This window comes from Globicephala melas, chromosome 5 (genome assembly GCF_963455315.2).
Source record: "Globicephala melas chromosome 5, mGloMel1.2, whole genome shotgun sequence".
Taxonomy (NCBI): domain Eukaryota; kingdom Metazoa; phylum Chordata; class Mammalia; order Artiodactyla; family Delphinidae; genus Globicephala; species Globicephala melas.
The window spans coordinates 91,517,037-91,532,892 of NC_083318.1; the positions used below are offsets into that span (position 1 = coordinate 91,517,037).

At 37.6% G+C, this 15,856-nt stretch overlaps 2 protein-coding genes across 4 annotated transcripts in view; one reads left to right on the forward strand and one right to left on the reverse strand.

Annotated features, from left to right (window-relative positions):
- The window catches only part of LOC115864404 (alpha-fetoprotein-like), a 38,745-nt gene extending 35,671 nt beyond the window's left edge, over nucleotides 1–3,074 (forward strand). The window contains exon 14 of the mRNA XM_030878078.2: nucleotides 3,030–3,074. Coding sequence (XP_030733938.2) covers nucleotides 3,030–3,074 — 45 coding nt within the window. The remainder of the gene's footprint in view (nucleotides 1–3,029) is intronic.
- A 2,236-nt stretch (nucleotides 3,075–5,310) lies between these two features.
- RASSF6 (Ras association domain family member 6) overlaps nucleotides 5,311–15,856 on the reverse strand; it is a 63,734-nt gene continuing 53,188 nt past the window's right edge. For 2 of the 3 annotated variants that reach the window (XM_030877857.2, XM_030877856.2), the window contains 3 exons: nucleotides 9,610–9,728; nucleotides 9,417–9,514; nucleotides 9,231–9,319 (listed from right to left, as the gene is read on the reverse strand). In XM_030877857.2, coding sequence (XP_030733717.1) covers nucleotides 9,244–9,319; nucleotides 9,417–9,514; nucleotides 9,610–9,728 — 293 coding nt within the window. In that variant the 3' untranslated portion in view covers nucleotides 9,231–9,243. Of the gene's footprint in view, nucleotides 6,082–9,230; nucleotides 9,320–9,416; nucleotides 9,515–9,609; nucleotides 9,729–15,856 lie in introns of those variants that run through there. The other variant, XM_030877855.2, reaches the window with a different exon arrangement.

Below are 15,856 nucleotides of genomic sequence, written 5' to 3' on the forward strand. Positions count from 1 at the left end.
ATCCTTCTTTTTTGAGAGTTTCTAATTACCATTCTTTTTCCATGTTGACAAATAAAGCATCTACTTTCATCACACCACTAAAATATGTCACACTGCTAAATTATATCAGGTTCTTAATCATACAGTTTTTGTAATAGAATATTCTGTCATCTTAAAGTTTGATAAGATTTGAAACTTAAAGTTTGATAACATTTGAAAAGTCCTCTGACTTAATCTTTCAGTTTGGATTTAGTTATTTCTGGGACTGATTTATGGCTGTCCACTAAGAGTTTCTTTTTAAGTGTAACTCTGGGTAAAATTGACTATTTCTAACATCCCATTTTGTGTTTTTTTCTTGGATTCTTTTAAGTTTTTTTGGGCTACATTCTTAAGTTAGGTATGTATGTATGTATTTTTTCAGAATGGGCACCCGGGTGATAAACTTTAGGGACCCTTGCATATTTAAATATTATTTCACCCATATATTTACACAGTTATATTTTAAGCTGGTATGTTAGTTGGGGTTCTTTAGTTGTAAATAATAGGATCAAATTCTGGCTAACCTAAGTAAAAATTAGTATATTGAAAGGATAGTAGTGACTTCAGGAATCTTTAGGAAGTTTAAAAAAATGGGCTGAGCAGGAGATAAGAACCAAAGCAGCTCAGAAATCAATGACTTTCTGGTCTTTTACTGCTGGTACTTCTTTAATGTTACTATTCTGAGCTTCTATCTCTGCATTTTTATATGTTGATTAATATCACACCAATGACTATTTTTCAGAAGTTCATTATAGCTCTTACATTGATGGTGTTTTTTTTGTTTCTTTTTAGCATCAGTAGGCTTTATTCTTTCTGGTATATTGTTACTCTTATTGAATTGGGATTTCAAAAGAGATGAGAGGTGACCCATTTTAAAAGGATCTTGGCAAGCTGTTATGTCCAGCAGTATCTAGAATGTAAAAAGGTTTGAAAAGCATGTCACAGGATTTGGAGAAATAGACTAGTATTTTATTCCAAAGTCTTCAGTTGTTATGTCCAGCAGTATCTAGAATGTAAAAAGGTTTGAAAAGCATGTCACAGGATTTGGAGAAATAGACTAGTGATGATTATTCCAAAGTCTTCAGATGGATGACAGGTTAGCAGTCTCCCATACAGACAACGTACAGGCTGGAAGAAGATATTTGCAAACAATGCTACTGACAAGGGATTGATTTCCAAAACATACAAACAGCTCATACAGCTTAATACCAAGAAACCAAACAATCCAATCAAAAAATGGGCAGAAGACCTAAATAGACATTTCTCCAAAGAGGACATACAGATGGCCAACAGGCACATGAAAAGATGCTCAATATCACTAATCATTAGAGAAATGCAAATCAAAACTACAATGAGGTATCACCTCATACCAGTCAGAATGGCCGTCATTAAAAGGTCTACAAATAATAAATGCTGGAGAGGGTATGGAGAAAAGGGAACCCTCCTACACTGTTGGTGGGAATGTAAATTGGTGCAGCCACCATGGAGAACTGTATGGAGGTTCCTTAAAAAACTAAAAATAGAGCTACTAATATGATCCAGCAATCCTGCTTCTGAGCATATATCCAGAAAAGACGAAAACTCTAATTCAAAAAGATACATGCACTCCAATGTTCATAGCAGCACTATTTACAATAGTCAAGACATGGAAGCAACCTAAATGTCCATCGGCAGATGAATGGATAAAGATGATGTGATATACATACACAATGGAATATTACTCAGCCATAAAAAAGAGTGAAGTAATGCCATTTGCAGCAACATGGATGGACCTAGAGATAATCATACTAAGTGAAGTAAGTCAGACAGAAAGACAAATACCATATGATACAACTTCTATGTGGAATCTAAAAAATGATATAAATGAACTTATTTCCAAAACAGAAATAGACTCACAGACATAGAAAACAAACTTAATGGTTACCAGAGGGGATGGCGTGGGTGGGGGGGCGATAAATTAGGAGTTTGAGATTAACATATACACACTACTGTGTATGAAATAAACAACGAGGATCTACCATATAGCACAGGGAACTATATTCAATGCCTTGTAATAACCTATAATGGAAAAGAATCTGAAAAAGAATAGATGTATATACTCGAATCACTTTGCTGTACACCTGAATCTAATACAACATTGTAAATTAACTATTCAATTTTAAAACATGAATTAAAAAAAGGAAATAAATTAACATTCAAACAAAACAAAACAAAAATAGTCATGGGTCACCGTGGCAGTAAGGATACATAAATTCCAGAGGTATTTTTATAAACAAGCCTAAATAGATTTTAATCTTTCTAGACAATTTAGGTGTGGTACTGTTTGAAGGTGGGAAGAAGAACTGAATTACTAGACTTCTAACCATTTTCTACAGGGTCCTAGAGACTCTTCGGAGTGTGAGTCATCTATCCCTCAGATGTGTGTGTGTTCATACCTTAGCAGTGGAGTTCTAGGGGTCCCATTTCCACTAAGCTAAAGATTTCACTTTTATCTACTTGGGCTTCCACAAATGATTTTTATTTGAATAAGGACTATACAGGTACAAATTGGGGAAAACTTTTGGACTTAATATCAAGGTCTACACCAGTACAGATGAAGGGAGTAGAGATAATCTGATCAATTTTAGTGGTTTTGTTCCTCTTGAATTTCTATACCTGGATATGCAGTGATTTAGCATGGGATTACCCTAGAGCTGTTTTAAAATGCAGCGAGAAGCTGACGTTGATTGTTCATTCTTACCCTGCAAAAGAGTGCCATATTTTTGTGAGGAGGAAGCAAATTTTTATTTATTCTAAATCTGGGGTCCTGAAAGTGGATGAGGCATTGCAGTTAATTAGGTCCTTAAGCTAAGGGACTAGGCCTGTGAGAAATTCTGAGACCTTGAGAGGCAGGCTTATTAGAACCCATCTCAGGCATGCAAAAGGGAAGTCTTAAAGATTTTCTGTCTGGGGATCAGAGCTGCTTAGCTGTTTTCTCTTTCTCACAGATGTGCTTATTTGCTTTTTTTTAGGGGTCCAAACTGATCAAAAAGTGCCAGTCTCTTTTGGGAGGCTAAATGATTCCAGCATATGTCAATGTACAATCTTTGCTGAGAACTGCTTTTTGTTTTTCATGAATAATGAAATGCATGTCTAATATTCAAAAGAAGAATCAACATCATTTTTCAGCTACTAGCAATGTTACTCAGGAACATTAACTAGTCTACACTACATCTCTCCTTTCCTACTCAGCAGAGAAATCTACTTATTGTAACTCTCCTACAACCCACTTCCATCCCTTCTCTCTCCCCATAAGCTTTCTATTTCTCAGAAGCAGCAACAGAAATATGAAACCAAGGGGCCTTTCAAAACCTCAGGTGGATGTAATGAGCTTCCACATTGAACTGGGACCTGGCTGCTGGGTTTCTGGAGTGAAAAAGACCCCAAGTGCCATTTGCGGTTTCTATCTGTACCACTACTGAAAATGATTATTGATGAACTGAATGAAATGTGTTTTACAATAAAGGTACTTACATGACTGTATTCCCTTTCATCTTTACCCGAGATATGTGATGTTGACATTGTCACCAAGGGGTCCTAACATATTTATATTCACTTGAGCTTTCAGTGATGATTTGTAATAGTAGTCTTTTCCCTGGAAATCCCGGCATAAAAGACATAAAGAACTTATCATTTCGACTTAGTTTTGCGTGTGTAATGAAGTAAAAATAAGCAGTGATATTTTAGTGCTTACTAAATAAGTGATTTTGGTTAGAGAAAATGTTTAATTCTCATTATAGTGCTCTTGATTTCAGTTTTTCCTTACCCCAGTAATTTCAGCATGTTCATATATACTAGCAAATTAAATTCAATAAACATTTAAGTATCTATTGTATGCAATACACTGTGCTAGGTGTTGCAGGGAATAATATGAATATGATATGGCCAGATCACTAAAGAATTTAAACAAGATATAAACACATAAGGAATTATAATAATGGGCAGATTTCATGTTTCCAGTGTCACAAGAGCAGAGCTAACTAATGTGGAACCCAGGAGTTTGAGATCACACAGAGCCACAGAGACCAGGAAAGTTCATGGAAGGAGTGACCCTGGCCAACGACTAGAAAACAGGCATGTTTTAACAGATAGATGTGGAGAGTATGAGCGCGAATGGTGAGTGATTCAGATGGGTGGGTTTTGAGACAAGAATAAAGTAGTTGTGGGCAGTAAGACTTAGTGAAAGCCTAGGCTACAGTGTTGGGTGAGGACATATTATAGTTTAGCTATAACAATAGCTAATATTTATCACACACTTCTTATGTGCAACGTGTCAGCCTTTAAATATATTATTCCTATAACTCCTACAACTGTATAATGAAGTAGGTACTATTATTTCTATATCACAAATGAAGACAGAGAGATGCCACTTGAGGGTGTGTAATTAGGGTGAGGCCATATATTCCAGTGGTTAAGAGTGTGGGTCCTGGAGCCATAAGTTCAAATCCTACCTCAGTCTTCTACTAAAGAGCTTAGCAAATCTCCCAACCTCTCCATGGCTTACTTTCTTCATCTTTAAAATCAGGTTGAAAGATTAATTTCCTCACAGGAGTGTAATGGATGTTAAATGAGTTGATCTATGTAAGGCAAATGCTAAGTGTGGTTAGTTTCAACAATATAAAATTGCTGCTTTTGTAGGCCAAATATGGACAATTTCAAATGTCTCAGTCTAATAGTTCAGCTGTTATTTAGAAGAAAATTGGATGCTGTTGAGGGTTTTGCCCTCTTGAATTGCATCCTATTGCTTTCCTTTCATATGTAGATATCTCAATATAATAAATACATCTGCCATCTTTTCCACCTCATCCACTGGCTTGCAAATGGATTTCTTCAGTTCTTGAAGCCAAGCTGAACAACCCTAAACAAAATTCCATAGTAACACTGCCTAACTGTATATTTCATACTGCCAAGAGATGATAAAATACACCACGATATTAGGGAAAACTATATAGAAAAGTTTCGATATGTTTTTAGCTACTAGATCAGATTTGTGAAAAAGGAGGCATATATACAGGGGACTTAAAAAAATATTTTAGACAATTTATTCACTCATTCTTTTATTCATTCATTAATTCATTCAGTCCTTTATTCAACTGATTTTTATTGAGCACATCCAATACACAGGACACCATATTAAGTACAACAAAGTATACAAAGATGAATGTGACAGGTCCTCTACCATTAATAAGTATAACATTATCTAGAACTGAATTTGAACTAATATGTAACTGGTAGTGAAATATTTGGACCACCTAAAACAAGGATGAACGGTTTTGTGACAAAAGTTTATATTCTTGTATTATGTCAAGATGACTCTGAAGTGAACAGATTTTTGTCTCAGAAATTATATGTTATCTATTGTGATGTAACAAATTATCCTAAATCATAGCAGCATACTACAACAAACATTTCGTACCTCACACATTTTCTGAGGATCAGGAATCCAGGAGTGGTTTAGCTGGGATTTTTGGCTCAGGTCTCTCATGAGGTTGTAGTCAAGCTGTTTGCCAGGGCTGCAGTCGTTGAAGGCTTAACTGGGGCTGGCCGATGGCGCACTCCCACGGCTGTGGGCTGTGGACAGGGTGCCTCAGTTCCTTGTTGGCTTTTGGGCTTTTGGAAGAAGGTCTCAGTTCCTGTTATATAGGCCTTTCCCTAGGGCTACTCTGGATGTGGCAGTTGGCTCCCCCCAGAGTCAGCAATCCAAGAGAACAAGCAAGGAGGACACCACAGTGCCTTTTATGACCTAGTCTCCAAAGCCACACCCTGGCACTTCTGCTTTCCTCTGTTCCTTAGAAGTGAGTTACTAAGTCCAGCCCATTGGCAAGGTGAGGAAGATTAGGCTCCATATCTTGAGAGGAGGAGTATCAAAGACTTCATACATATATTTTAAAACTACCACGGTAGTGATGTTAACATCTCACTTGCATAATTTATTTGAATTTTTTTGCATCTAGTAGAACTCTGTGCTTGCATGTACTTGCTACTCTTTTGTTGGCAACTTTTTAATCATAAATTTTCTATTTCCTAAATAGAAAAAGCAATATATGTTCATTACAGATTATTTAACAAGTGTAGAAAAATATGAAAAACATGAATCACCCATACATAATTCTACAAACCAGACATAACCACATTTAACATGTTTTTGGTTTGTAGTGTTTATGTACAAATAATATACATACATATATAAACATATATCTATATATCTTATGGATAATAAACTTTTGGATATTGTATCTATATTCTTGTCCAGATACATAAGGAGAATTTACTCTTATAATTAAAATTTATTAGAAAACAATTTAAGAGCTGCATAACATTCTGTAGGTAAATGTTTCTTTCCTTCCTTAATCGTTTTTCCTATTTTTGAACATTAGGCTATTTACTTCCTTTTATCACAATAAATAATAATCATCTTTACATAGTATCTTTGTATATATGATTATTTTCATATAAGATCCTACAAGTAGAATTATAGGATGAACTCATTACTAAATTGCTTTCAAGGAAAGTTATATTCATTTGTAATTCTACCAGTAGTTTAAGTGCCCATCTCATTGTAATTTGTTGAGTATTTAATATTATCATTTCTTAATCTTCTTTAATAGATGGATTTCACTTTTCTTTGCTTTGCATTTTGTTGACACGCCAGTTATTTTATTGCGTCTCTGCTCCAAATTCACTCTTTGCTGTTGTCTGTGAAAATGTACATGGGAGCCTTTCTATATGCTTCCTTTGCAGCTTACATGATGTCATGCTTTGTCAGTAGGGGGCACTGGAGAAACACTGTAGGAGGAAGTTGGTCTTTCCGGATTCTGGGAAGCTGACTTTCTTCCTTCACTGCTCTACCCAGAGTGGTTTCTTCAGTGCTAGTGGCCTGTAGGGTGCAGCTTTCTTTATCTTGTGTTCCTCCAACCCCTTTTGTAGCTTTTGATTTGGTTTGTGGTGGCACAGTCTGGAGGCCCAGTAGAGGCCTGTGTCCTAGCTCAGATCATTACTCTCCATACCTTCTCAACTTGGTGCATGCTCCCAGAGAGTGCCTTGTGGGGCTGATCATCTGGTAAGCCACTTGCCCCACCTTTGTCCCATGCAGCCTCAAAGATGCCACAGTCCAAGGCATACACAGAGTTGTACTAGGTTCCTGCAGAGATGGGCCCTGCAGCCCCCGCAGTCCTAGCAGCACTGGCAGCAGCGCCCCTGATTTTTTTGTGTGCCTACCCTTCAGCCTCAGCTTACCCCCAGACTTTGTTTCCTGCAGACCTCCAGACACCAACACTCTGTGATCTGGCTTTGTGCCTGCAGAGAAGCCCCAAGTCCCTCTGCTCACCTGTCTACCTGATCCACACTCCAGAGAGTTGTTCCTGATTGGCCTATGACTGTGGCCCTGCTGTGTCCTGGGCAACCAGAGGATGTCTCCCCTATCCACTGGGCTGCAACCACACCTTCTCCAATGAATTCTCAGCTCCTCTCTCCAAGCTTTTCCTTTGTGGGGTATTCTTCCTCAGCCTTAGGGTACACTTTGGAGTTCTCTTCACATTTTTATAGTTACTCTATCATCACAGCTAAGTTCTTTATATTAAATTTCCCCTGTTTAAATGACTGTGTGGTTTCTGTCTCCTGATTAGACACAGACTAATAATACAACTGATCACTATTAAGATACAACTTTTTTCACATACTTATTAGCCATTTGCATTTCCTCTTCTGCAATTTTACTTTTCAAGCCATATGTCTTATTTATTCTATCCAGGCATGGTATTTTTTAATGCATTTTGTAGACTTTCAATATATTAAAATGAATCTTTTGTCATGTTTATGGCAGATACTTGACACTACTTTAAATAAGTATACTGAATTTTAACCATTACATTCGCTTTACTTTTGTGAGATGAGATTTTCTTAATAACTGATAGATAATAGGATGAAGATGCAAGCCCATGTCTTATTCAATAAAGGAGATTTCCTAGGACTGAAAAGCTCACAGCACACTTTTACTTTCATCTGGTTTAGGATTTGGTTACACTGAGAAGTAATATCTTTGTCTTAAACATGTTTCATATTTTGATAATTGATCTTCCAACTGGGTTTATTACATTCAACCTTATCCCATAGTGTGTGTAATATAATCAGTTTAATCCAATGCTTATGAGGAATGCAGATAGAAGTAGTAGTGGAATGGAAAAGAGCTGCATAAAACTCCCTTTTAATATAGAGTTCATAAATAAAATCATAGATGATACTTGTGGCATTCTCAGTGCTTTTTCAGATTGGTTAAGTGTACTTGATGGACCCTGAGTGTTGTTTTGTAGAATGAGTTGTCTTGGAGAAAAAGGGCTGAGCTCCAGATTTCCTGCCCAACTTCGACCTACCACAGCTTTGCATTATCTTCTATATTTATTCAGCAACAAATGGTTATCATGGGTCAAGTCTTAGCCTAGCCAACAAAATACACTAAATCTCTGTGATATGTTTGTTTGGAAAAATAAAGAAAACTAGTTCAATTGACAAAAGAAAAGCTTAAGAACACTTTTGAAAGTCATCTGTAGAACAGAAGGGAGGGGGGAAAAAGAAGGGCTCAGGTTGAGAAAATTACAATTTGGATTTCTTAACAGAGTCCATAATCTTTTCCATCCCAAAGGACAGATAGCTCTGATGTTATAGATAGCCCAAAGTCACGTATCCATAGAAGGATTGTCCTAAATTTTATGAAAAGGCTAGAGTTTAAGGAGCTGTGAAACACCATCACCATCAGATTCCTTGGTGGGGTAGTAATGTGCTGATTTTTTATTTTAAGAGCTGGCAGCTTTTACTTCTGAATCATTTCTGAGAGTCAGTTGATGAGAGTTCTCTTGACAGTTGAAGCTAAAATAAGTTTAAGCTGCATGGCATCTGAAGATGCCATTTAAATTCAAGTTCATTGAGCGTTTTACTATAAAAACTATTTGAAATACATAGTATCCGAGCTTATTCCAGTTACTGAAACTAAATTCAAGTTCCTTCAGTCCAACTGTGAACCTTACTTAACCTCTTCAGTTTAAAGAGAGACAAGCTTTTACCACATTCAATTTCCTACAGATTCAAGTTCACATATATTTGTATAAATGCAAGTATAGAATTTATGCACTCAAATAGTTGTAACACCCTTCTAAGTTTGTTGAAGTGTTTTAGCAATAGTGACCTGTATTGCTAAACTGTTGTCTCTGTTTTTATTACCTGTTTACTTCGGAGACATTTCAGTATGATAGCCTTTTCTGTACTGAATCTGAAATAAGGAGAAAAAGAGTATTAACAACTGGACACATTTTGTGCCTTGAACCTATTAAAGAACGAAGCACCCAGTGTGCAAGCTCTTAACTTACTTTGTTATTGTTCTTTGAATCTCTCTTTTCTCTTCTTCATTTAATCTTTGAAGGATGGATTCCAGGAGAGAAAAATGAAAGTTAATATACTGAGCCACCTGAAAGAAAAACAAACAACAAAAGCAGAGCATTTGTGTGAGAGATGCTGAGTGAGGAGAGGGCAAAGACAGATTCAGGGCAATGGCATCCATACATCACTGTTAATTTCTTCTGCATCTTTATCCATGAGGAAAATGCGAGCATTCTTTTCGGATGGTCCCTGTAGGAGTCTATGCAGTAGCGGAATGTCTGTTTTCTTTAGCCGTCTCTGCTCTGCAAATGAAAATAAGAATCAACTACAGTCAGAGAAAAAAAGAAACATAATTTGTCCATTCATTTTGCTTCTTCAGTTCACTTTGAAAGACCTAAAAAGAACATACAACAGGAGGAACTCACTCAAAAAAGTAAATTGAAATTAAAACCTTTAAATGAACTAAAAATGGACTTCTTTCTCTTGCTATCCTTCAGGGTTTGACTTTCTATCTCAGAATGCCAACTTTGCCTTTGGTTTGGATGTTCAGACAAATCTTCAGTCCCATTTATGCCTTGTATTATGCAACACTCCTAAAAATTTTTTTACAATTTTTCATTCATTCAACAAATATTTATTGATCTTTCCTAGTTCCATTAATGTAATTCTATCTTTCTAGTAGTTCAGATCCAAAACTTTGTAATTATCTTCAGTTCTTCATTTCTTTCTCACCCCACATCCAATCCTTGGCTTTTCTTAAAAATATATTCAGAATTGTTATTCACATCAGGGGTATTTTTTATTATTTCATTAAACTATGGACTTCATCCATTCAACCATAATAATGAGATGAGAAAAAAAATAACTTCCTATTTGGTATAGTCCCAGAACTTCAAATTTCCAAAAGTCACAAATACTCCCACCACAAAATACTTCTAGCTTTCTGCTGAAGTAGTTTCACATCTGTGATTTCATTTTAGGACACAGTGCCTTTACATTCATTTTCTTTCCTCCTTCCTTCCTCAAATATTTTTTGAGTTACAACTATGTACCAGGCCTTGTTCTCTGTACTGGGTACACTACGGAAAAAGCAGACAAAAATCACTTCCCTCATGAACCTTACACTCTAGTGGAGAAGAAGATGATAAGGAAGATACATCAATAAGACATGTCACATATAGTGAGAAGTATTAAGGGGAAAAAATAAAGCAAGGGAGGGGGTAGAAAGCATGCATATGTGTAAATACATGTGTGCAGGGGAGAAGTTTGCAATTATTTTAGTGGTGGAGGAAGGCCTCACTGAAGATGTAACATTTGAGCAAAGACCTGAAGGAGATGAGAGAGGAACCATGAAGCTATTTAGGGGAAGTGTGTGCCGAAAGGGTAAGTAAATAAATAGAGCACCTCTGAGGTCAGTGCATGCCTAATGCCGTCAAAGAGCAGCAAGGGAACAGGGTGGCTGGCACGGAGATGAGGGGAGGGTTGTTAAATGATGAAGAGAAGAGGTAATGGGACCAGCACAAAGACTGTGACTTTACTGTCAGAAGAGAGACCATTGGAGGATCTAAGAATAGATGTGACATGGTCTGACTTCCATGGTTAAAGAATAATCTGTCTGCTCTGTTGAAGTAGACTGAAGGGAAAAAGGTGGACCAGTGAGTCCTTTCTACAGTATCATGTGTTTCCTTGGGCTTTTAAAAGTTCCAAGTGTCAGAACTGTTCTCATCCTCTAGACTGGACCTACCCCAGGAAAAAGGGCAAGAGAGGATCTAGAACACAGAAGTCCAGCTTCCCCACAATTAAAGTGACATCCATTCCTATGTCCACAGAGTCAGTGTTCGTTGCTTTAATTCCTCTTCTTTTTCTGAAGCAATGGGGAACCCCATAATTTAGCTCCTGTCATTAACCCACCAGAATCCTCTTCTGACCTTTACATCTTGTATTAACTTGGTTTTGCATCCTCGATTTGCTTCATTCTTGATATCACAGGGCAATGTTCCTTGCTTCATGGTCACCTGGGATAATTATTAGAAATATGCATTCCCAGACTGTCCTCAGATCTGGAGGGGCTTGAGAATTTGTGTTTTAAATGAACTCTCCAGGTGATTCTGAAGGGTGCTACAATTCGAGAAACACTGTTATAGATCATGTGCTTAGTAGATAAAAGGTATTAAAAAACACAGCTATCTGTTTTCCACATTACTACCCAAACAGTGCTATATGCTCCATTCTTTTCTCTATTCCTGGTCCCTAAAAAGGTCCTAGTTATGATTATCTTCACTTCTGGATTTCATGTATAAGAAATTTTGACACAATTTAAAAGAAAACATAATTTTCACAGGTAAAATTGAAATAACTACATTTTACAGTAAAAATAAGCATTTCCCCCTGATTTTAAAAATAACATACGTATTGGGGAGGGGAAAGGAGGTTATATAGGTCAAAGAGTACAACTTTTCAGTTATTAGAAGAATAATTTCTGAGGATCTAATGTACACTTGAAAGTTGCTGAGAGTAGATCTTAAGCATTCTTAGCCCAAGAAGAAAAAGAGTTAACTATGTAAGCTGATGGATGTGTTGATTATCTTGATCTTGGTAATCGCTGCACAGTGTACATGTATGTCCAATCATCACATTGTACACTTTAAATATATACAATTATATTTGTCAGTTATTCTGAATTATTCCTCAACAACATACATACTACTGTAATTATGAGGAAAAGAATAAGGCAGAAAGTAAAAATCACCTGGAATCCCAGAACTCTAGGATAAGCAGCTTTTCACTTTTTGTGGCCATCCCTTCACATATCTCTTTATGCACACACACAAAAAATACATAAAGGTGGTCGTATCACACTTGATATTTTTATTGTACACATATATTTTTAAAAATCATAATTTGTTTTTTCCTTTTGTGCTTTTTCTCCTTCCCATTGTCTTTTCTGTATCTCCCCAACCCCCTAACCAAGTAATCAATGTTAATGGCTTGGTATTTATCTTTCCATACCTTTCTCCCTGATCATGTGATCATATAAACCACATATATAAATAGGGATTTATAATTCTTTTTTAAAAATGGGATCATACTGGGCTTCCCTGGTGGCGCAGTGGTTGAGCATCCACCTGCCGATGCAGGGGACGCGGGTTCGTGCCCCGGTTCGGGAAGATCCCACGTGCCGCGGAGCGGCTGGGCCCGTGAGCCATGGCCGCCGAGCCTGCACGTCCGGAGCCTGTGCTCCGCAACGGGAGAGGCCACAACAGTGAGGGGCCCGCGTACTGCAAAAAAAAAAAAAAAAAAAAAATGGGATCATACTATATACATTTATAGGCATCTTGCATTTGTAATTAAATGTATATTATAGAATTCCTTCCATTCAACTGGTATAGATCTAACTCATTTCATTTAATGGTTGCATAATAATCACTTATTAAATCATTCCTCTATGATGGGTAACTTTGCCTTTAGCTTTTTGTCATTATAAATAGCCTTCCACATAAATCTGTAGGCAGTAGTCCTTTTATTTTTGTGAAACACATTCTCACCAGTGGAATTGCTGGGCTAAAGGATATGTATACTGTGGATTTTAACAAATGTTGCTAGAATGAATTTTAAGAAAGTAGACAGACAGATCTTCACCAGAATTGCAAGAACATATGCTTTTACCCTTACCCACACCAGACATAGGTGATAATATTACATTGAATTTAAGGATTGAATTTACGTTTCCTTAACTTCTGCATTTCCTTTAATATTTGTATTTCCTTGAGTTTAAGACTTTCCTAAAAATATTTACTGGTTACTTTGTTATTCTTTGAATTGCTTTATCATACTTTATTTTTATTGGATTGTCTTTTCACTATCATTTTGCAACAACTTTTTTAAAAATTATTATTATTATTTTTTGTACCGTACGCTGGCCTCTCACTGTTGTGGCCTCTCCCGTTGCGGAGCACAGGCTCCGGACGCGCAGGCTCAGCGGCCATGGCTCACGGGCCCAGCCGCTCTGCGGCATGTGGAATCTTCCCGGACCGGGGCATGAACCTGTGTCCCCTGCATCGGCAGGCGGACTCTCAACCACTGCGCCACCAGGGAAGCCCTGCAAGAACTTTTTGATATTGTAGGTATTAATCTTTTTCTGATATTCTTCATAATGCTTGTATCTTTTCTTTCTTTTTTTAAAAAAAATATTTATTTTCTTATTAGTCGTCCATTTTATCCACATCAGTGTATATGTGTCAATCCCAATCTCCCAATTCATCACACCCCCCACCCCCTGCTGCTTTCCCCCCTTGGTGTCCATACATTTATTCTCTACATCTGTGTCTCAATTTCTGCCCTGCAAACCCGTTCATCTGTACCATTTCCTAGGTTCCACATATATGTGTTAATATATGATATTTGTTTTTCTCTTTCTGACTTACTTCACTCTGTATGACAGTCTCTAGATGCATCCACGTCTCTATAAATGACCCAATTTCGTTCCTTTTTATGGCTGAGTAATATTCCATTGTATATATTTACCACACCTTCTTTATCCATTCGTCTGTCGATGGGCATTTAGGTTGCTTCCATGACCTGGCTATTGTAAATAGTGCTGCAATGAACATTGGGGTGCATGTGTCTTTTTTTTTTTTGGTATGCAGGCCTCTCACTGCTGTGGCCTCTCCCATTGTGGATCACAGATCTGGACACGCAGGCTCAGCGGCCATGGCTCACGGGCCCAGCTGCTCTGCGGCATGTGGGATCTTCCCGGACCGGGGCACGAACCCCTGTCCCCTGCATCGGCATGCGGACTCTCAACCACTGTGCCACCAGGGAAGCCCTGCATGTGTCTTTTTGAATTGTGGTTTTCTCTGGGTATATGCCCAGTAGTGGGATTGCTGGGTCATATGGTAATTCTATTCTTAGTTCTTTAAGGAACCTCCATACTGTTCTCCATAGCGGCCATATCAATTTACATTCCCACCAACAGTGCAAAAATGTTCCCTTTTCTCCATACCCCCTCCAGCATTTGTTGTTTGTAGATTTTCTGAGGATACTCATTCTAACTGGTGTGAGGTGATACCTCATTGTAGTTTTGATTTGCATTTCTCTAATAATTAGTGATGTTGAGCAGCATTTCATGTGCTTCTTGGCCACCTGTATGTCTTCTATGGAGAAATGTCTATTTAGGTCTTCTGCCCATTTTTGGATTGGGTTGTTTGTTTTTTTACTATTGAGCTGCATGAGTTGTTTATATATTTTGCAGATTAATCCTTTGTCCAATGATTCATTTGCAAATATTTTCTCCCATTCTGATTGTTGTCTTTTCGTCTTGTTTATGGTTTCCTTTGCTGTGCAAAACCTTTGAAGTTTCATTAGGTCCCACTTTTATTTTTGTTTTTATTTCCATTACTCTAGGAGGTGGATCAAAAAATATCTTGGGGGCTTCCCTGGTGGCGCAGTGGTTGAGAGTCCGCCTGCCGATGCAGGGAACACGGGTTCGTGGCCCGGTCCGGGAAGATCCCACATGCCGCGGAGCGGCTGGGCCTGTGAGCCATGGCCGCTGAGCCTGCGTGTCTGGAGCCTGTGCTCCACAACGGGAGAGGCCAGAACAGTGAGAGGCCCACGTACTGAAAAAAAAAAAAAGAAATCTTGGTGTGATTTATGTCAAAGAGTGTTCTGCCTGTATTTTCCTCAAAGCGTTTTATAGTGCCTGGTCTTACATTTAGGTCTTTAATGCATTTTGGGTTTATTTTTGTGTATGGTGTTAGGGAGTGCTCTATTTTCATTCTTTTACATGTAGCTGTCCAGTTTTCCCAGCATCACTTATTGAAGAGGCTGTCTTTTCTCCATTGTATATCCTTGCCACCTTTGTCATAGATTAGTTGACCATAGGTGTGTGGGTTTATCTCTCGGATTTCTATCCTGTTCCATTGATCTATATTTCTGTTTTTGTGCCAGTACCATATTGTCTTGATTACTGTAGCTTTGTAGTATAGTCTGAAGTCAGGGAGTCTGATTCCTCCAGCTCCAGTTTTTTCCCTCAAGACTGCTTTGGCTTTTCGGGGTCTTTTGTGTCTCCATACAAATTTTAAGATTCTTTTGTTCTAGGTCTGTAAAAAATGCCATTGGTAGTTTGTTAGAGATTGCAATGAATCTGTAGATTGCCTTGGGTAGTATAGTCATTTTCACAATGTTGATTCTTCCAATCCAAGAGCATGGTATGTCTCTCCACCTGTTGGTGTCATCTTTAATTTCTTTCATCAGTGTATTATAGTTTCCTGCATACAGGTCTTTTGTCTCCCTAAGTAAGTTTATTCATAGGTATTTTATTCTTTTTGTTGCAATGGTAAATGGGAGTGTTTCCTTAATTTCTCTTTCAGATTTTTCATCATTAGTGTATTGGAATGCAAGAGATTTCTGTGCATTAATTTTGTATCCTGCT